Below are 22,398 nucleotides of genomic sequence, written 5' to 3'. Positions count from 1 at the left end.
ATGGTGAAACCCCATCTTTATTAAAAATACAAAAATTAGCTGGGCTTGGTGGTGGATGCCTATATTCCCAGCTATGCAGGAGGCTGAGGTAGGAGAATTGCTTGAACCTGGGAGGCGGAGGTTGCAGCAAGCCAAGATTGTGTCATTGCACTCTAGCCTAGGTGACAAGAATGAAACCCCATCTTAAAAAAAAAAAATTTGAACTCCAGGACTAACACAGGCTAGCTCTGGGATGCTAGCAAGTCACCTCTACCTTTGGTTTCAGCATTCTGAAGAGACTGATAATACCTACTCTATCAATGGATGGACATGTTGGAAATCAATTGATAGAGAATATATAAATGTACTTTGTGAACTATGAAGAATTTTATGAAATATAACTTCACATTGCACAGATATCCAGTGTTTTTTTTTTTTTTAATAAAACATGCAGAAAGAACTTATTTTGGTATGTGGTGTATTCTACGATGAGTGGTAATAGCAGCTGTTAGTACTTCATTGTGATTTCTGTTCTGGCACATATGCTCTTAAAACTGTAGAGTGGGGCCGGGCGCGGTGGCTCACGCCTGTAATCCCAGCACTTTGGGAGGCCGAGGTGGGTGGATCATGAGGTCAAGAGATCGAGACCATCCTGGTCAACATGGTGAAACCCCATCTCTACTAAAAATACAAAAAATTAGTTGGGCATGGTGGCGCGTGCCTGTAATCCCAGCTACTCAGGAGGCTGAGGCAGGAGAATTGCCTGAACCCAGGAGGCAGAGGTTGCGGTGAGCCGAGATTGCACCATTGCACTCCAGCCTGGGTAACAAGAGCGAAACTCTGTCTCAAAAAAAAAAAAAAAACCTGTAGAGTAAAGGGGAAAATAAATATGAAAAATATGCTTTGATATTTCCAAATGGAGCTTTTCAAAATGTCTCTGATGGACATGGTTAATATCAGAATGTCAAAATTGAATGTAGATGTATCAATGTGCTAAATAAAACCTATTGTCTGCTTAAGAATTCTCTCTCACTGTAGTCATATCTAACTAATGGCATTCATAATCATAATCTTTTCTACAATATTTTTGTAAGAAGGTGAATCTTAAAAGTCACACAAATAGCTTTAAATATTTGTGTCTGCCTTGACAACAGAAATCAGTCAGGAAGGCAGCGGGTTTATTTTTCTTTAGGTGGATAAATATGTAAGATGGATGGTGCATTAAAAAATAAAGAGCAGGACTTCTCCAAGCTGATTTGCATATTGATTACTTAAATTACTACTTAATTTGGTGCCTGCTAATAAACTGTGCCTTGGAAATGTTTCCCAAGCATTTATTGGCTGCAATAATTCTACCTACAGTGTATGCAGATCACAGCCTCATTAAATATTAATGTGCTCATGAAATGTTAATAGAATGTTAATGTGAAATACAAGAGAATGTGCTCTCTGGGAGCTGGGAGCCACTGAAAACTACCTGTCTTCTGTCTTTTCTTTATGTTCTGTCTTCTGGCTCTGTTTCCTTTTTTCAGTTCATTTCTGGAGCTTCAGATTTTCTCTCTGATCTGGCTGTCTCAGATACAAAATATTTACAAGGGAAAGAAGATTCACTGATTAATGGAACTTAGTTATTCTCCCTTCCTGCTTTCTGGAATGGGAATTTCTGGTTAGAACCAGAATGGGTTCCCTGAAAAGGAAAGGGTTATTCAGGCTGAGTGAAATGAGCTTCTCTGTGCGTGGGCAGACTGCGTTTCTGTATGTTTCGGGGAGGCCAGCCCGCTGCCCGGCTCACCTCAATGGGCTCTGACCTTAATCTCTCTACCTGGATTGTTCTTTCTCACATACCTTGACATATCCAGATCTTTCTCATCACTCGATTCTCAGTAGTCTGAGAACCTTCCATGATCACCTGATATCTGAACTCCCCTCCTCAAGCATTCCCTGTTACTCTCTGTCATTCAGCAAGTATTTTTTATTTTCATGGCACTTTTGATAAACTGTAACTACCTCTTTTGTTTTTGCGTCCTTCAGTTAGAATGAATACTCAATGAGGTCAGGGCCCTGGTCTATCTCGTTCTCCATTTAATGGGGCTCAGACATCTTCCGGGTAGATAATAGGTGCTCAGTTAATACTGTTGAATAAGTGAATAAAACACCTGTTCCCGCCACGAAAGAGTGCGTAGTCTGTGGAGGTAACAAAACAATAGTCACTGCCCAGCATCATTGTAGATGCTACTGAGAGACGATCATTCAAAGAGGTGTAGCTACTAAGGAAATCCCAGACAGCTCTTACTGAGGATGAATTTTGGAGAGGTAGCTTTAGACATGGATAAAGTTCTGTAACTTTAGAGTTTTGTTACCTTGTTTTGCTTTCGTTTAATTTTTTTGTAGAGTAATTCCCATAGTGGAGAGTGATTGAACATCTCAGATGAGCTGAAGAAAAGAGGATAATTTATTTGATGGACAAAAGGATTTTCAGAGGAGAGATTGAGCAGCCAAAGGAGAAAGACAGGGAAGTAGCTGTGCTATAGGAACAAGGGGAGTAGAAACAGGTGGACCCAGTCTCACACACTTCTAGGTCTCTCGCTGCCTCTCGTCTCTGTTTTACTTTGCTTTTTTTTTCTTTTTTCTAAGGGCCACCATCCAGGTCACTCCTAAGTCCACATCCTGCAGTTGCACTATCTTGGATCAGTGCAACATCTGCTTCCTGGGTTCAAGCGATTCTCTGCCTCAGCCTGCCTCCTGGGTGGGATTACAGGCGCCCAGCACCACACCCAGTTAATGTTTTTATTTTTAGTAGAGACAGGGTTTCACCATGTTAGCCAGGCTGCTCTCCAACTCCTGACCTCCGATTCTGCCTGCCTCAGCCTCCCAAAGTGCTCAGATTACAGGATTGAACCACCATGCCCGGCTCTAGTTTTCCCCTTAGTACGAAGTCTCAGGGAAAGACTCTGATTGGTCCATCATGTCATGTTTTCCAGGGATGATGTAGTCATCTGATGCCAGAGGGTGAGATCTTATAAGAAATGGACTTCCTTGAAAAATATCCTATTGAAATTTGAGATTGAAGTCACAGAAGCTATTACTTTTCCCAAGAAAAGAGGACAGAAATGGGAGGACAAGAGAGTCTTTCGGGCATTGATGTAAAAATGTCTTTATTGTTCCAAAATGCTCTCCACAGGCTTCTCTGTGTAAATGGAAACGAACAAGCAAAATATCCTCTTACAGGCCTGAAGAGGGTTGTCAGAGATTTGGGGGAGAAAAATGAGACTTTTAGGTCCTATATACTTTGAGTATATCTTGTCAATAATTTGACTATTTTGTCCTGGCCCCAGTTTGGGGATCTGAGGTGCATCTGCGTATTCCTCTGTTGGAATGAAGCTGAGATTCCTGATGTTTTCAGCTATTGCATATCCTTCCTGATCTATCCCCTTTCCTGTTACAGATTGTGCTTGAGAACAGTAGCCGAGAAGACAAGCATGAATGTCCGTTTGGCCGCAGTAGTATCGAGCTGACCAAGATGCTATGTGAGATCTTGAAAGTGGGCGAGTTGCGTAAGTATACTTATTTCCCATGTGGGAGTGAAGCCTGGCAGAGTCCCAGCTTCAAGGGTTGTGCCCTTACCTGTACGAAGAAATCCCAAGACACCAGCAGCTTCTTATGGTCATCACTGTGGACAGGTTGATTATTTTTTGGCCCAAGTTTACAGCATACATACTTTTGCATATCTGCCCTGGAAAAAATGTTATTAAAACCTCTGGGAATGGAGAAATTTTCAGATATCATGGCTGAGTTTCAAATAATCATGAAAATGAGTATATATTAAAACAGGCTTGCTTCTGTTCAGGAAAAAAAAATCTATGGATTTCTTTTTTAAAATTCCAGTTTATAACCTACCAGTAGATCATTTTCTTTTCCTTCTTTCAAAACAATTTTTCTCTATAAAGAAAAATTGAATGCCTTAATGAAATTCTCTTGCTCCCAGTGTTTCTGTTGTTCGGAATAGTTTCTCTAAGAAAAAAGAAATTATCAAAGAAAATAGGTAGCTGAAAATGAAAAATGTGGTCAGAAATATTTTCATTGCTCTTTTTCTTGCTTATATCATAAAACTTATAAGAATATATACAGAAAAAGAAAGGATGACAATTTTCTTGTCTTTTGCTCATTGGCATAATTTGGCTTTAACCTATGAAGGTGGATATGATTTAACCTGTTCCCGTCATCATTGTCGATGATGAGCCTTCTCAAAGTGGTTTACTTCTGTTTAGTCCAACATCTAGAAGCCAGCACACATATAAATCTTTCCTCACAGGCTTAATAACATGAGCACCAGAAAAAGACTGTTTATACCAGAAAAATATTGGTGTGTTTGTTGGTATTACTATGAAAACATAAATATTCAGTTGCCTGCTTGAGAGCTTAAACTAAGGGTCTGAAATGATTAATGGGAGGAATCTGGTGATTACATTGGAAAGGGAGTTACGTTTTATTTACAGTGTAGAACTGACTGCAGGTGCTGCTGAAATAAACTAAAAAAATTGGTACTAGGTAAAGAAAAATACTAAGAAATTGACCAAGTAGGACACTTTATCATCTTCCAGTGAGGGCTCATGGGAGGAAGCAGCCGATATTTACATGGAACATGAGTATTTTTGCATTGGAACAGTAGCAACCTAACCTGAGAGATCTGTGCGTTCGTCACCTCTGGTTTACAGTTCACCAAATGTGAGGATTTCTGTTTACGTGGATCCTTGACTTGAGTTCTTTTTCTTACTCCCTACTTAGACTAACTCACTGAGGTTTCAGTCTGCAGTATCATGTACTGTTTACTCAGACTAACTCAAGGATGTAAGTCCTACATCAAACAAATCCTGCTGAATTCCTCCATCTGATAACTGTGACTGTTTCATGTTTATCTCAATTTCATGGAGGAAATTGGTGAAAGTTCTGGCTGAAAAGCGTGTCTGGCTCATCTAGGAGTTAGTTTTCAGGAACTGGAGTGAGTAGTAGTGTTCTACTAGGCAGGTGTGTCTGTGTCCAAGGTAATGCTCTGCACTGCCCTTCCTTGGCCCCTCCTTTCTGATGACATCCTTTGGCTGTTCATGCTCATCTTGATGGCAGAAGAAGGCACACTGTCTGTGTGTACCTTCACTCATGTTCTGTGATGTGCCATGCCTAGCTATCTGCTCTTCTCCTTTGCCCAAGGGACATATGTCTATCCTGCTAAAAGTTAACACAGAGGAGTGATCTGGTATTGGAGGGGGAGACTGCTGGGAATAGAGGGGAGCTGAGTTCAACTCTGCTACTTAGGGCCTCGTGTCCCTGAGTGAATTACTCACAATCTGCACTGTGCTCCCACACTTCCAGGTCCTCCCCAGAGCAGAATATCTAGAAATGGATTGGTAGTATTTTGGGTGATTTGAGTAGTTGTGTTCGTTTTCTGGCTGAAATTGCAGTGATCTCAGTGAGAAGAGCTCTTTGGGAACAGCTTGTATCCAGCCTGCGAGGAACAGCTTGGAAGAGATGGCTGAATTCCAGAGCACGTGCAGGCAGGTAAACGTGACCCTGATGTGGGCTGGCCTTTGGGTCAGTGGGTCCCCATGCAGTGTGCAGCTGGCAAGGGTCGGGCAGGTAGTCCTCCTTAGGTGTGTTCACTTTGTGCTTGGGGATGGGGTGGAGACAAAATAGGGGATAGGGCTTGATCTCTGGCAGGTGTAGAGTGGCACTCCTGGCCTTTTGAGGACCTGGTAGTCAATCCAGGAATTAGGACAGAACCCCATTTCTGTGGAGATGAAGGCAAACACCTCAAGGGTCCTGGGAGGTTCCGCAGATGCTTTTCTTGCACTGAAGACTGTTCCATCTCCCGCCTTCTGGTGAAGAGAAGACTTCCAACTTTCTGCCACAAGTCACTTAGGCCCAGTTTCTGCCATTAGACTGGGCTTGGAAAGCTGAGGCCTGACATTTTCAGAGCAGTCTCCTTCACCTAATATGACAAACACATTTATTAATGTGTTCAATTAAAATCTATCCAGTACATGCCACAGACTGTAAGGGACACTGTGGGTACAAAGGAACCAGTTATGGTCCTTGTCCCTGCAGAAGTTCAGAAAGCTTCCTATACACTTCAAAAGTGGGAGAATGAGCTGGGACTGACACTTTTTCCATGAGTTTTGTCATTACGTTTTTTTGTTTGTTTGTTTGAGACGGAGTTTCGCTCTTGTTACCCAGGCTGGAGTGCAATGGCGCGATCTCGGCTCACCGCAACCTCCGCCTCCTGGGTTCAGGCAATTCTCCTGCCTCAGCCTCCTGAGTAGCTGGGATTACAGGCACGCGCCACCATGCCCAGCTAATTTTTTGTATTTTTAGTAGAGACGGGGTTTCACCATGTTGACCAGGATGGTCTCGATCTCTTGACCTCGTGATCCACCCACCTCGGCCTCCCAAAGTGCTGGGATTACAGGCTTGAGGCACCGGCCCGGCCTGTCATTATGTTTTTTATCACATCCCTGTCACCTGTCCCTAAGCATGATGTCCCCAACATCGTCGTGGTTTTAACTTTAAGTTTTTAGTTTGACTCGTTGTTTGCCATCATCTGCAAAGCCCATTCTGGAAATTTGTCAAGGCTCACAAAAAACTTCCATGTTTCTGAAGCCTACACGCCCAAATGAGTTGTTTTCTGCTCATAAAATATTAAAGGATTGTTACATTCTGACTGAATGCTAGACATCAAATGATAAAAAACCCTGTGGTAAGAACAAAATTGCTTTTTAATGGATTGCTTTTTGCCCATTGCCATATTAAATAAGTTACTAATATGCAAAGCAAATCTGAATACATCCTTGTGTTGAAGAAATGTCTATTTTTCTTCTGAGGAAAATTAGATTTACACACAAATCTATCTTCACTCGGTTTGTATATGTCTGTTTTTCTCCATTCCTAAGTTCATGGTTCTGAGCACTTCTCAGATTTGTGTTAATAATTGCTCTTGAAGACCGTGGCCACTTTAGTCCTATAAACAAGTGCTAAGACCAAAGTACTCAATTAAAAATCTATCTGGTGGAGAGAGAAAAGGATGTTTACAAAAGTAGAAAGATCCAATTTTCTAGAAAGAGTTTCTCTTTTGATTTTAATTTCAGTCTCTTGAGGAAACCCACTTCTGAATTACCAATTATATTTTGGTGTCTAAAGCAAACATATTAATGTTCAATTAATTACTGGAAGCAAATATTTATATAGTTTTCTAAGGTTGCTTTAAAAAAACTATTTTTCTTCTTCCCAATTATTGACATTGCAAGAAGCAAATTTTACCTCTAATAGTGTGGTCTAAAATAATGTCTTTTAACATTCTCAGAGCACTTTGTCAAGGTTATTCAGCTGGAGTCTGTGACATTCTTAGGAGGTAATCAAGAGCATCAGCATCTATGTTTATTGGTGAAGGGAAGACTTGCACCTACTGCAGATGGTCTGAGTTTGTCGAGCTCACACTGGAATTTAGGAAACTCAAAAAAAAAAAAAAAGGCAGGGTTTCTAGGAAGATGCAAGAAAGTACAGTGGTTGCATTTGGGCATCTGAAGGACCCATCTTGGAATCACACCTCAGTCACTAGTTGTACGCTTTGGGCATGTTTCTTTTCTGTTCTGAGCCCCTGGTTTCTTATTTATGAAATAAAGAGAATACATGCTGTGCATAGTTGGTGGGAGGCTTAAATGAGATAATGGATGTTGTCCTAGTTAGAAGATGGGTAATTTTTTGACAAGCGATAGAACCTCACTTTCCATGAACAAACTGAAAGTGAAGTGAGGCGAGGCAAGAAGGGTGCTCTGGAGTCAGGGACAGCCAGATCCAGGGCCTGGAACAATGTCCCTTGTTTCTTTACCTTCTGTATATTGCTTAAAAGTTTTCTTTATAATCTGCTTGTTTTCATGAGGCTCTTTTGTGAGCAAGACACATATTTTCTCTTAGTTTCAGTCTCAAAAATTATAAAGAAGAATACTTAGGTGCCTGGATGTGGTCACATAGCCCCGCAGCCTGGGTTGAATACTTGGCAGCCCCAGGCAGAAGAACAAGATTAAAGATTGAGGGATGATACAGTGTGGCTGTGTCCCCACCCAAATCTCATCTTGAATTGCAGCACCCATAATTCCCATGTGTTATAGGAAGGAGCCAGTGGGAGATAATTGAATTTTGGGGCTGACACTGTGGCCTGTAACTGTGCCTGGCTCAGCCATGGACAGGGAATGGGACTGTCCAGAGGTTGGATTAGTCATGACCCATTATCCATTAGTATAAAATACCTCTCCTGAGTGTGTTATATAACCACAGGATGTTACACAGCTGAAGAAAACTGGAGTTCTGTCAAGATGGGAGAAATAATTACTTGAAACCCCTAATTGTGTCTCGTTACAGTCTTTTCTTCAGTTATCTTACTGACACAGAAAACTATAACAAATTGAAGCCAGATTACAGCCCTCTGTTGTTTTGTCTTTATTGAGAATTGGGGAAAGGCACTAGTATTTTTTTTTAATGTAGCAATATCAAAGGTTGAAGAAAGATGGAAATTGAGTTTTGATTATAATGCGTTTCTTCCTTCATCACTAAGTTGGTAGGGCTCCACTACATTACTGGCCTTTTAGCAAATGGGTATTTCCGCTTCCTCAATTACGCTTTTGTGTGGGAGTAACTCTCAGGTGTATTTCAAAGGGCAGGATAGACATATATTTGTGACTGAAACCTTGAAACAGTTTTGCCAACTTCACCTGTTTGACCATTTTTCTTCTTCCCAACTATTGACATTGCAGGAAGCAAATGTTACCTCTCTAATTAATACCTAAATAATTAGATTACAATGTAATAACTACTTCTCTGGTTTTTTAAAAAAAATAAGAAAGAAAACTGCATCACACACTATGAAAATGTTCACCATTTCCTTACTTTGTCTTTCCGTGGCAATGTTTATTATAACACAGCAGTGGTGCTGAGTGGAGCCCCTTGTACAATTCATCACCCAGACACCTCTGCTTTAGCAAGTAAAAATAACACAGGTGAGCAATCTGAAGGACCTTTGGAGTGCAGCAGCAATTAGAAGAGACACTTAACTCTGGGACATCGGTGTTTTCGTACCTTGAGAAGTACTATCCATCACTTTCATTCTTGGGCAAAACATTCTGGCTAAAGAAAACTCAAGAAAATTAGCTTTTGACAATAAAACCTCTTTAGGACCTCACATGAATAAGCTCAATGTGAAAACCCAGATGCTAATTTCAATTTAAACCCAACGGTGTTAAAACAGTATTTAATAATATTTAATACACTTGTTAAAGATGGTGGACTAGGACACATCGTTATCAATTAAAAAAAAAAAATCGGGAGCTGCGGCAGCTCCGGCCAGTTGTCCTGGCGCTTGAGGAGGTGAGGCTATGAGTTCAAGGCCAACCTGAGCAACATAAGAAGCTCTCATTGATTAACAAACAAACAAACAAGCAAAATCTACCACAAAGTGACGAGCCAGCATCTTTCTTAAAATGATACTAAAACAGCTTTCTCATCAAAAACTGGAACTAAACTGGGATGCTAAATGATACTGATATTCACCATGATTATTTTTCCTTGATCTGGAAAACTTACAAATACAGTAGAGGTCATTGATAGAAACAAATATTTTAAACTATAGGTAATAAGACTTTCTATTGCTGAAGAAGCCAAGGATAAGCTAATGTGGTTTAGAAGAGTAGCTAGACAGTGAATAAGCAAAACTTAATAGATGTTCCATATGTCAGCAGTAATGAATTATAAAATGAAAACAAAGATTATTTAACAGTAGCAATGAAAATGTAAACTACTTCATAATAATCCCAAGGGAAAACATCTTGGAAACTTAGGTGAAGAAAACTGAAGACTTTGCAAAATATGCAATAGATGTTTCAAATAAATAGAGAAGCAAATGTTTTCTTCCTTGTGAGAAAACAATGTGAAAACGATGCAAGTTCCTCTGCGTTAGTAGACAGGCTCGTGTCGAGGATTAGGGTGGAAACTTCACAGAATGGTTCTAGCCTTCATTTGAAAGAATAAGGCTATGAGAACTGGTAAGGAAGAATTGATAAATAATAGCAATGGAAAAAGAATGTAAGTAAAAATATATTTTTACAACTTTTTTTTTGGCAAGAAAGTTCAAAGAATTTTTTCTTTTTTCTTTTCTTTTCTATTTTTGAGACAGGATCTTACTCTATCACCCAAGCTGGAGTGTGGTGGTTCAATCTCAGCTCACTGCAACCTCCGTCTCCTGGGTCCAAGCGATTCTCCTGCATCAGCCTCCCAAGTACCTGGGATTACAGGAATGTACCACCACACTGGGCTATTTTTGTATTTTTAGTAGAGATGGGTTTTTGCCATGCTGGTCAGGTTGTTCTCAAACTTTTGACCTCAAGTGATCCACGCACCTCAACCTTCCAAAATGCTGGAATTACAGGCACGAGCTGCTGCATCCTACCCAAAGAACTCATTCTTACATACCTTTCACCCAGGTTCATCTACGGTTATGTTAACATTTTGCCACATATGTTTTATCATTCACTCTCTTTCTCTCTCCCTCTCTAAACACACACACGTGTGCGCATGCACACACACACACACATACACACAGTCATCTATTGTTACAAAAGTATGTTTCTTTTAGCCAAAAAAATATTGTTTTTAAAAATATAATTTGAAGAAAAATTCAAAATAGAAAGTGTTTAAAATCAGGTCTAACTCTGGCCTCTTTTTTTTTTTTGAGGCGGAGTTTCGCTCTTGTTACCCAGGCTGGAGTGCAATGGCGCGATCTCGGCTCACCACAACCTCCGCCTCCTGGGTTCAGGCAACTCTCTTGCCTCAGCCTCCTGAGTAGCTGGGATTACAGGCACGCACCACCGTGCCCAGCTAATTTTTTGTATTTTTAGTAGAGACGGGTTTTCACCATGTTGACCTGGATGGTCTCGATCTGTTGACCTCGTGATCCACCTGCCTCAGCCTCCCAAAGTGCTGGGATTACAGGCATGAGCTACTGCACCAGGCCTAACTCTGGCCTCATATCTCTGAAAGAGCAAAAGGTGCTGGAGCCCTACCTGGCAGGAGGCCTGTCCGGAAGGGCTGTGGAGGAGGAAGGGATTCTGCTGCCACAGAGCGAGGCTCCATCTGGAAGTGGTGTCAGGAGCCTGGCTCAGCACCTCTGCTTGCCCTTAGAGATCTGAGAGAGACTCACTGCCACCACATTTTCCTCAATGTATGTCAGCAGTGTTGCTGTCAGGGGCCTTCCTTGGATGAAACTTATATCCATCTTCCCTTCCGGTCTTTTCTGATGCTCGTGGATGTGGTTTTCCTAAAATCCAGTGGTTATATAGATGAGGAAGTTTAAATTCAGGATACAAGCATCTTATAGCAGGAGAAACATCATAAAAGAAAATCACAGGTATAACAGGATTTCAATCAATGATGGAGGCCGTTAGTAGGATGGCATCATTATTTCATCAGTAAAATGAGTGTCAAAGTGACTAGTCTCATTCCCAAGGTAAAGTGCAAAAACCACCTTTCCCTCATTCCGGAGATGCCAATCTCTTCTAAATCTCAAGCTTGGACCCACGGGTTATTTTTTTTTCCAGAGCAGTAATCACTGTTATAAGCATTTATTATATGCTTATATGGACCAGTCCATGCCCTCCAAAGTCCTCGTAAGTTGTAAAAGTAGAATATTAATATGGAAGGCAGCATGAAATTGGAGGGAAGGTATAAGCAGAATGCTAAAAGATTCTAATAGATAGTAAAATAAAGGCCGGGCGTGGTGGCTCAAGCCTGTAATCCCAGGACTTTGGGAGGCCGAGGCGGGTGGATCACGAGGTCAAGATATCGAGACCATCCTGGTCAACATGGTGAAACCCTGTCTCTACTAAAGATACAAAAAATTAGCTGGGCATGGTGGCGTGTGCCTGTAATCCCAGCTACTCAGGAGGCTGAGGCAGGAGAATTGCCTGAACCCAGGAGGCGGAGGTTGCAGTGAGCTGAGATCGCGCCATTGCACTCCAGCCTGGGTAACAAGAGTGAAACTCCGTCTCAAAATAAATAAATAAAATAAAATAAAATAAAAAAGATAGTAAAATAAAGTAACCTAATTAAAAGGAAGTAAAACAACAAATCAGGATGTAAAACTGCACTGAAAAGGTGATGAAATGCTCAGTGTAAAGTTATCAAAACTGAAATATACATGAGTGAAACAAACAAATGGAAACAAAACGAAACAGAAGCATACCCACAGCTAAAGTCTTTAACATACTTTTCGCAGACACTGGCTTCCCACAGTGTCAGTTTTTCCCTCAGGGAATCTCCAGTGGTTATGGGGAGTAGCTGAGGACAGAAAACTCCAGAATGCTTTTATTTCTCCTGGGGCCTTTGGTTGTAAAGATTTAGTTGGTGGCTGGAGTAGATTAGGAGGTAGATGCCAATCAGGTTCAATCAAAAACCACTTGCTGATTTTGGCTGGGCACAATGGCTCATGCCTGTAATCCGAGCACCTTGGGAGGCCACAGTGGGCAGATCATCTGAAGCCAGGAGTTCGAGACCAGCCTGGCTAACAGTGAAACCCTCATCTCTACTAAAATACAAAAATGAGTCGGGCATGCTGGTGGGAGCTTGTAATCTCAGCTACGCGGGAAGCTGAGGCTGGAGAATCGCTTGAACTCAGGAGGCAGAGGTTGCAAGGAGCCAAGATCGTGCCACTGAACTCCAGCCTGGGCAACAGAGTGAGATTCCATCTCAAACAACAAAAAAAAATAAAATAAAGAAAAAAGAAAAAGGATTAGTAGAAAGAATTTGCTTTTTAAAAAAGAGAGAGACCACTGCTATTTATTGGATGCTTTCTATGTAACAAACAATTCCTGGAGTCAATAATAAGCACATTACCTCTGTTAATCCCTGCAACACCTCCCTTTACTAATGAGGAACCTGAGATGAAGGGAGAGGTTAAGTAGATATTAATGCAGATAGTAGATGCATTAAGTATCGCAGGATCCTCCTGTGCTGTTTGCCCTCAAAGGTGCAATACTATCACCCACTGCTTTCACTGTTTTTGTAAATATCTTGTCTTCCATAGACTGTGAGCCATTTAAGGACTAGACTCATAGTGAATTCATCTTCCATCCTAAACTCTATCCCAGTGTTTTAGATATAGCCTGCATTTAATAAGCATTTGTTACCTGAATGGAGTAGCTTTCTGTTTGCTTCAGGGTCATTTCCAAAAATATTCTTCAGACATTGCTCAATTTTTAATAAACTTTGCATTTTACCCTGAAACCTCTCAAACAGCATTCTTTTTTTCTTCTAAAATAAGTGAGAATGTGTTATACAAAAGGGCTCATCTTCATCCATTTCCCTCCCCCTCCTCCCCAGGGTAATTTGGTTGAGAAGGCCCACTGAGTCCAAATTTGAATTAAAAAATATCAACACTACAGTATGTTCTCCCAAGAGAAAAAAAAATGATCTATTTTCAATCTTGTGTTTCAGAACACACAGCTGTGTGACTTCCTAATTTATTATATCCCCAACTGCCTCCAGACAGCTCTCAGCTTGCTGCTTTTTTTCTACCCACTCCCGCTCTATGGGAAGTGGGTTTGACTTTAACCAGCACAGAGTTCAATCTCTGTTCTAGACAGGACTCCACTGAGGATTCAGAGAGGCCGGTAAACAGCACTTCTCCAAAGATGCCTCCTCCCTCGGCAGGTGCGCCTGTCCACCAGTACTTGATGGGAGCCAGGCCCCTGGGATGGTGACTGTAGGAAGCCAGGCTTTCAGGGGCTGCTCCAGCTAGCAGGTCATCTGGCTGCCTGTCTCTCTGGAGTGAGCTCACTCTCTTCCTCCCAGAGAGGCCGTTCTGACTCATCTGCAGGGAGCAGGACACAGTTCTAGATCCCAGCAAACAAGCCCAATGTGGCTTCCCTTAAAGGGTTTTGGCCACAAGAACAGATTCGCAGCTGTGGCCGGAGCAGCTTTAGAAGTGTGAATCACATTTTTTTTCCCTGAAGAAGCTATTTTGAGCTTTATAACGGCATATTTCCATGTTGTTTTTTATAGAGTGAGTAAGGAGAATGACTTGCATTTTTTTAAAAATGGAAATCTGCTGGTTTCTTTGCTCTTCTATCTAGCATAACTTAGTCCGGTGATTCCTGCACTTGGCTGTGTATCAGATTCACTTCAGGGAGCTTCTGTGAAATGCAAATTTCTGCAGGGGAATCCAGAAATCAAGTTGAAAAGACTCTGCGGTGGATTTCTAGCCCAACTACCCCTCCCAAGTTGGGACCTACCCTTCTCCGGGAATTCAGATCATGGCTAAGTGGATATTACTGTGGGGTGGCAAGAGCCATCCACAGTCCCCAAGAGATTGAGCATTAGAAGACCTGGATTCTAGTTCTGGCTCCATTGCCAAGCAGCTCTAGACAAGCCTCACCTGTATGGTCCTCATGTTACTAGGTGGGGAAGTGCTGTGATTGTCCAGGCGGCCACCAGCTCCAAAGCTACTGTGGTACTCCTTGTTATGTAACCAGTATGCTGACCCTAAGAACTACATTGGTTATACCAGCGGTACTCCTTGCTATGTAACCAGTATGCTGACCCGAAGCACTACATTGGTTATACTTCAACTTTGCTGTCACCTATTCTTGACTGACACGTGCATAACCTGGATTGGCCACTCTATTCTGTACAAGAGAATTATGGAAATGCCGACCGGCATTCCTTGTTACAAAGGGCCTCAAAGCATGTACCAGAGGACTTACCTCTCCCATGCAGATATGACTGCTCTCAGCTTTGGACAGAGAGTTAAGCAAAATGGGCTTTTCTGTTTGTTTTGTTTGTTTGTAACAGGGTCTCACTGTGTCACCCAGGCTGGAGTGCAGTAGCACAGTCACAGCTCTCTGCAACCTCCGCTTCCCAGGTTCAAGTGATCCTCCCACCTCAGCCTTTCCAAGTAGCTGGAACCACAGACACACACCACCATACCCAGCTGATTTGTGCATTTTTTTTTTTTTTTTTTGGTAGATACAGGGTTTCACTATGTTACCCAGACTAGTCTCAAACTGCTGGACTCAGGGAATCCGATTGCCTTGGCCTCCCAAACTGCTGGGATCACAGACATGAGCCACTGTGCCCAGCCATGAAAAATGCTTTTCTCATTCTGCATGTTTTTCTCCTTTGAAATATCAACCATCAGAATCTTTTTAGAGGAATTAAACATTAATTTTGCCAGGAAAAATATAGGAAGTGGTAAAAAATTATCCTTCTCTTTTCATTATTTTCTGCCCAACTGATTTCTCCCCCCCCCTGTTTTCCCATGTAAACATCCTCTGGGCTGGGTTTGGTGGCCACTCTGTAATGCCAGTGCAGCTTTCGGGAGCTGTAGCAGGTGCTTGGCCCATCTTTACATGGAAACAGCAGTGTTTAAGTAAAACTGACACTTCCAGGAAGAAATTAACCTAAATGCAAATGCTATTAACATTTCTGCAAGTCATACCTATCCCTGAGAAGCATAGCTCTCATGCTTCTTTGTCTTTTATTGGCAATTTAATTGATTGAGAAATTGCTTTTTACCAGAGCCCATAAGAATCCTACCAAAATGCACTGACTTATTTTCCCATCCGACTTGACCGAGTGAGAACTCATCCTGCTGCTTTTCTGTGTCATCACTGTCATCAGAAGAGACCTCAAATTTAAGGACTCACAGGGTTCATTGTTTTCATCATTTTTTGTTTTTGCTTTAGATAAAGAGTTTACCTTAATGCGTATTGTATTAGTCCATTTCATGCTACTGCTAAAGACATACCTTAGACTGAGTAATTTATAAAGAAAAAGATGTTTAATGGACTCACAGTTCCACATGCCTGGGGAGACCTCACAATCATGGCAGAAGGCAAAAGGCACATCTTATATGGCAGCAGGCAAAGAGAGAATGAGAACCAAGCAAAAGGGGTTTCCCCTTCTAAGTCCATCAGAGCTTATGAGACTTGCATATTCACTACCACAAGAACAGTATGGGGGGAAATCACCCCCACAATTCAATTGTCTCCCTCAGAGTCCCTCCCACAACACATGGGAATTATGGAAGCTAAAATTCAAGATGAGATTTTACCAAATTCTCCTATGTGATTTTATTATAAAAGTGAGCTAATATCATGCATATTACTTTGCATCCTGATTCTTCTCACTTAATGGGTTAGAGACATCTTTCCTTTCAGCAAATATATTCATTTGTAGTTCATTTAAACTTTTAATAATTGCATAGTATTCCATTTTCTAGATGGGCTCATTTTGTGGATATAGATATATATAATATTTCATTTTATGAGAGTATGTCTCCCGTTGACAGATATTTACATGTTTGCAAATTTTTGTTCTTATAAAGAGCACCGGGATGAACATTTGCTCAGTAAATACACCTAACATGTTAGCACTGGGGCTATAGCAGTGAAATAATCTGACTACCATCCCTTCCTTACGGAACACATATTTCAGTTGGAGAAAGATAATAGACAGATAAAGAAGTATGTCATATGGTGAAAAATGCAATGGAGAAAAATCCAGCTGAAAAGGGAGGGTGCATGAGATTGCCTCATTGAGAAGGTGACATTGATCAAAATTATGAAAGAAGTGAGGAAGTGGGCCAAGATAGTGTCTGGACAAGAGTTTTCCAGAAAGAGGGAACAGCCAATGCGAAGACCCTGAGGCAGGGGTGTTTGCCATGAGAAAGTAAGAACAAGGAGGCCAGTGGGGCTAAAGCAGAGAGAACCAGGGGAAGGCAGTATGAGATAAGAGTGGGGTAGCAGGTGAGAGATTCTTCAGACCCTTGTAGGCCCTTGTAACCAATTTGGCTTTTACTCAATGTAGAAAGAGAAGCCATTGGGCAGTTTGAGCATGCTTGCGACATTATGTGATTTATAATTTCAAAGAATTGTGTGGCTCATCTCTTGAGATTAGACTGTGGGAGGGCAAGTTAATATATCCCACTACAATAAGCAAGTTGAGAGATGATGGTATCTTGAACCAGAGTGTTAGCAGTGGTGGTACTATAAAAAGATTGGATTCAGGATTTATGTTAAGGTAGAGCCAACAGGATTTTCCTGGATGATTGGATGTGGAGTGGGAAATAAAAGGAGGGAAGCATGGCTGGCTAGAAGCATAGAGTCATCACTGAAATTGATGGAGGGGCATAGAAGATTAGGAGTTCTGTTTTGTTTGTATCAATTTTGAGATGCTGTTTAGACATCTAAATGGAGATGTTGATTTCATAGTTGGATATACACGTCTGGAGTTTAGGCAGTGGTTCTGAATTAGAGATTTAACTCTGGGCATCACTAGTATGTAGATAATAAAGCCATGAGACTGAATGAAAGCACCAGTGATGGCCTAGAATTGATCCCTAGAGCACCCCAAGATTTAGAGGTTAGAGAGAAGGCTGGGGAAGGAATTGAGTGGGGTTCCAGGGGTATAGGAAGAAACTCAAGAGAAAGTTCTTCAAGGTGAAGAAGAGATTACGGTATCATGCTGTAGATGGTGGGGTTAAATGAATATTGAGAACTGACCACTGATTTTTATAACGTGGAGGTCAGGGTGACCTGAACAAGAGTGATTTCACTGCAGTCGGGGAGGAGAGAGCCCAACCAGATGAGTTAAGAGCAAGTAGGGGCAGAGCAACGGGACAGTTAGTAGAGGTGCATGCTACTCAGTGTGGGCTGATGATGGCTGGGAGGAGATAGTGAAGAGGAGGCTTTTAGAAACTTCTACACCGGCTGACATCACTGCAGCCTTCAAAGCCCATGATCATTTTTGCAGTGGTTAATTTTTATTATACTTTTCAAGAGTATCTGTTTCTAATCAGCAAGTTAGAAATGGAAAACAAATTGATTTCTACTACAGATAGTTTGAGACGTACTGATATAGATGACCATTTAAAGGGGCTTTGCTTCACGGTGGTACAGAAAATAAGATGGAAGCTAGAAGGGAAGTTACAGTCAAGTGAGATTTTTTTTTTAATTGGTGGAAGAAATAACAGCATGTTTATATGCTCCTGAGAAAGATTTGGTAGAGAGGGAAAATTTGATGAAGAACGAGACCTGTATCTCTGTGGCTACATCTTTATACACATCTTAATAATTTCCTTAACCAAGTGTCTGCCAACAGATTCTGAATTAGATAGTGCATACTTTAAGTGTTTTTTATTTCTCAGGTAATATATGCTCAATGCTAAACAATTTAAACATGCAGAGAAGCAGAACCAATAATTATTATCCTACCACCCATGATAGTTTCATATATACTTTTCCACACTTTTGGGCATTAAAATAGGATTAAACTATATATTTTTTAAATTTTCTACTCTTTAATATATTGTAACTATCCATGATAACAAAAAATATAATCGTATCATTATTTAATGGCTGCTCAGTGTTTCATTGTGTGTATCCACTATAATTAATTTGACTAAACTCTTATTGCAGGCTATTTAAGAACATTTTCATTTTTCATGAGAAATAGCACTGTGATGAACATCCTTCTAATGCCATGTGATTATTTCCTGTGAATTAATTCTTAGAAGTTCTGTGTCAAATGGTCTGAAATCTTAAAGCTTTTTATTTATTTATCAAATTTACCCCTAGAAAGGCTGAAGCATTTTTACTTCACTGAGCAGTCATGCAGATGTAGATAAAAGTCAGTTTTTGAACTAATTAAAACATTGGAGTGGAGGAAGAAACCTAACTGAGATGGTGGGATTTGAGATGATCATATATAGGGAGATATTAGGATAGATGGATAATTAATAGATATAGACATGATAGAGACTTACAGATGAAGACATGGTAGATTTATACGTATTTATGATAGAGATTTATAGCTAGGGATTTATGGATGCTCTGTCTTTGTCTACGCCGTAGGCATATTATTACTTTCGTGTGCCCTAGGTGCTTTTGCCTTTGTGGGTCTCTTCCTTCATAAAATAATATTAAAACTTACATTTTATGACTGCATTATTATAAAGTTGTCTATAATCCTGGCTGGATTCATGATTATATATTCATTATTATTCTATTTATGTTTTCCTTCTGACTTAAATTGAAATGAAAATATTTTCAGGGACCTCTGAAAGCATCATGGGCCTGCAGCACTGTGCCTGCTGGGCCTCCTGACTAGGTCAGTCCTGATTCTGCTTCTCTGTACTTTTTATATTTTTGATAGTGAATAGACTTTACTTATGACATAAAAAAATAAAAGAGGAAAATACCAAATTAAATGTATAAATATTCATGCTTCCTGTGTAGGTTTCTTTCCCTTTACTCTTGAAGGCAGGTGGTGCTTTCCCCTTTGCTTGTATGCTCCAGCTCATTTCCTCCTGATGGTGGGCTAGACTGGAAGGCCTGGCTCCTACAGTCAAGAAAAAGTAAAAACGCACTACCTCCTCTCGCCACTTTGTGGCTCCTCCTGACCCCTGGGGTCACTATTTACCCCACTGTTGGTGCCTGAAACTTGCTGCCATCTTCAGTAACTGCCTGATGTCCATAGCCAGTCAATGGCCACGTCCTGTTAATTCAGTACCCATATTTCTTAAATCTCCTGATTACTTTGCATATCCACTCCCATCACCCTAATTCAGATCATTATCTTATGGGCTGTGTACTTGCCTCCTCCAATCTGCCCCTGCTTCATCTGGCAACTATGTATTTTTTCCTAGGACATCATCAGACATGTCTGAAACCCCTCTTTGGACCCAGATTCCTCTTAGGATGAAGCCCAAACTTCTTTGCAAGACCCCCACACCTCAGAAATTCCAGTGTGATGTACTTCCTCTTCACCCTGGGCCATGGCCTACACTGGATCCTCATTCCAGAATGTCCTTCTTCCATCCTTGTGCTTATGCAAGTCAGACCCACTTCTCAGCCTCTCTCCCTGAGGGCACCGCTCTCTAAGACCTTGGCTTGATCCTTTCCCCTGTTGAGGCATATCTCAGACTGTATTGAATTGCATATTTGCTTATCTTTCTTTGCAGCTTATCTCTCTCCAACTCCATCTTTAATAACAGTTTCATCCCAATTCTAGTATAAGATTGTCCTTTAATCCAACACGTATGTAAAGCTGGGAGAGGCTGCACAGATTGGAGCAGGGCAGCTAGTGGCTGCCACACTGAACTGGGTGGAAGACAGTTTTGTTAGAAAGTTAAATTCCTTGTTGCTGGGGGCGTAACTGGGACAGTAAATAATCCATAAAATCTCCCAGTCAGGACAAGCACTCACATGAGCTGGGAGAAAGCAGTGGGAATGGTCTTAGCTGCAGTGCCAGACACAGAGCCTGTGCCCAGCAGTTACCGCCTTTCACCATCATCCCAATGTGGGCAGCATTGGGAACCAGGCTGGCCAGCCAGGAGTTTGCCCTCTGGGGCTGTCTCCAGGATGGTGGTGTGCCCTCAGGATGATACCATCACAGGCATTCGGAAGAAGATGAGAAACCAGCAGATGGGTCCTACTGTTGCCAGATTCTCAAAAATGGAACCCAAGATCTTTGTTCTCTTTATGTGAGATGCAGCCCAAGTTTCTTCACTGCTCCTGGCCTTGAGGAAAAGTTTTAATCATAGCCAATAACACTTATTGAACTATTATTGGCTGGCTAGAGGTTTGGGTTTTCAAATGATAAGGAAACAAATTTTAACAGCCAAACAAGATCAATCTAACCTTCGGTGGTTGATCGTGTTGTTTTCCTCTTACAACACTGGTTATCATGGCTGGTGAGATGGGCAGAAGAGACCGTTTCCCAAACCTTTATTCTTATTTCATCAGATCCCATGCCATGTGGTTGTCTGTATTTATGCTTAAGATAATACTATAATTTCTGTCATTTTTGAATATTCCTCTTTAGTCATGACCTTGAGTTCTTTGATTTCTAGCTTTGAGTAATTCATGAGATGTGGTTGTAGAGGCTTTTTAATCTCAAGAAATAGGAAAAAAAATAACTGGAAGGAGACAGTGAAATGGATTACTCTCTTGAAGTAATTGCAAATAGTGACTCACCAGGGGGTAACGAAATCACTTCAGTGAATTTTGGATAGTGGTTTCAAAATGGAATAAAATAATTTTTAGAGTGCTTCACAAGTAGCAAAGGGAAGTGTTTCATTAAATCAGTTTTCCATTCATCTGCATGTGTACTGGGATGCAGTACAAAATGTGTTTCATACTGTAGGTCACAGCTGAAAGAGTTTGAAAAGTTCTCCTCACCCTCGCCACATTATAAGGCAGTTCACCTTGAAATTACTTACTCAATAGAGCATTGTCTGTTTTCAAATTAATGTATGCTTTACACATTTTTTGATTCAAATGCATTATTTTCCATCAGGGTTTATCTTAAGGGATGAGTAGCCTGGCACACAGTAATACAAGGAAGATTGATCATCATCTGTTACCATCCGATTCCTACTCACAGCCTATCTATTGGTACCACTTCTGGCTCTTTGTGATGTCCCCACATCTCCAGGCTTCTCCCCCTCTTAGAAGGGCTTCTTGGTAGATTAGAAAAGAAGAACGTGTGGCATTTCCTACATACATCTAGATAAGAGGGAGCCACAAGACATGTCTTTAAATAAAAGGACAGTGTCCATCCTTTTAGCTGCCAAGTAGAATCTTTGTCTCATCCTCCTGGAGCTAGGCCTTAAAACAGCTTCTGTGTTTCTCATTTGTCTCAGTGTTTTATCAGAAAGATAATCTTCCATTTGAAACATTTCCAAATAAGAGCCATCAACTATGATCCATACAGGGCTTTTACAAAGCCCTGTATCTAAAAGGCGGAAATGGCTAAATGATACTCACCTTTCATCGCTCCTGGACACCCTTACACACAATCCAGGGAGTGGGAATAAGTGGGGCATGACAAAGCAGTTTCAAGGTCCTGACTCATAAGAAAATGATGAAATAGTCATTCACTCCCATTCAAGCCAAGGTCTGTGGAAAAACCCATACTGCTTTGGGCCTTGAAAGTCTCTGTAATCTGGCTTCTGCCTGCTTTTCTGCCCTGACTTTCTAATGCAGACTCAAAAGAAAACCAAACTAACGACCAAAATCAGCTTGCGATTTGCCCATTTGCAACTCCCTAAACAAGCTAAACCACCTCCCTTCTGCCTCTACTCCTTGGTGCTTTCTCTCCTCTGCTCCTTGGTGCTTTCTCTCCTCTGCTCCTTGGTCCTTTCTCTCCTCTGCTCCTTGGTCCTTTCTCTCCTCTGCTCCTTGGTGCTTTCTCTCCTCTGCTCCTTGGTGCTTTCTCTCCTCTGCTCCTTGGTGCTTTCTCTCCTCTGCTCCTTGGTGCTTTCTCTCCTCTGCTCCTTGGTGCTTTCTCTCCTCTGCTCCTTGGTGCTTTCTCTCCTCTGCTCCT

At 41.3% G+C, this 22,398-nt stretch overlaps 1 protein-coding gene across 29 annotated transcripts in view; it reads left to right on the top strand.

Annotated features, from left to right (window-relative positions):
* ELMO1 (engulfment and cell motility 1) overlaps nt 1–22,398 on the top strand; it is a 588,268-nt gene that overhangs the window by 331,711 nt on the left and 234,159 nt on the right. For all 29 annotated transcript variants that reach the window (XR_013523821.1, XR_013523822.1, XR_013523824.1 and 26 more), the window contains one exon: nt 3,425–3,533. Coding sequence is in view for 25 of the 29 variants with exons in the window: in XM_054236998.2 (XP_054092973.2) it covers nt 3,425–3,533 (109 nt within the window). In the remaining 4 variants the exon portion in view is untranslated. The remainder of the gene's footprint in view (nt 1–3,424; nt 3,534–22,398) is intronic.

Source organism: Callithrix jacchus, chromosome 11 (genome assembly GCF_049354715.1).
Source record: "Callithrix jacchus isolate 240 chromosome 11, calJac240_pri, whole genome shotgun sequence".
Taxonomy (NCBI): domain Eukaryota; kingdom Metazoa; phylum Chordata; class Mammalia; order Primates; family Cebidae; genus Callithrix; species Callithrix jacchus.
Note: the sequence above shows the minus strand (reverse complement) of the source record. Positions and strands in the feature narration are given on the sequence as shown.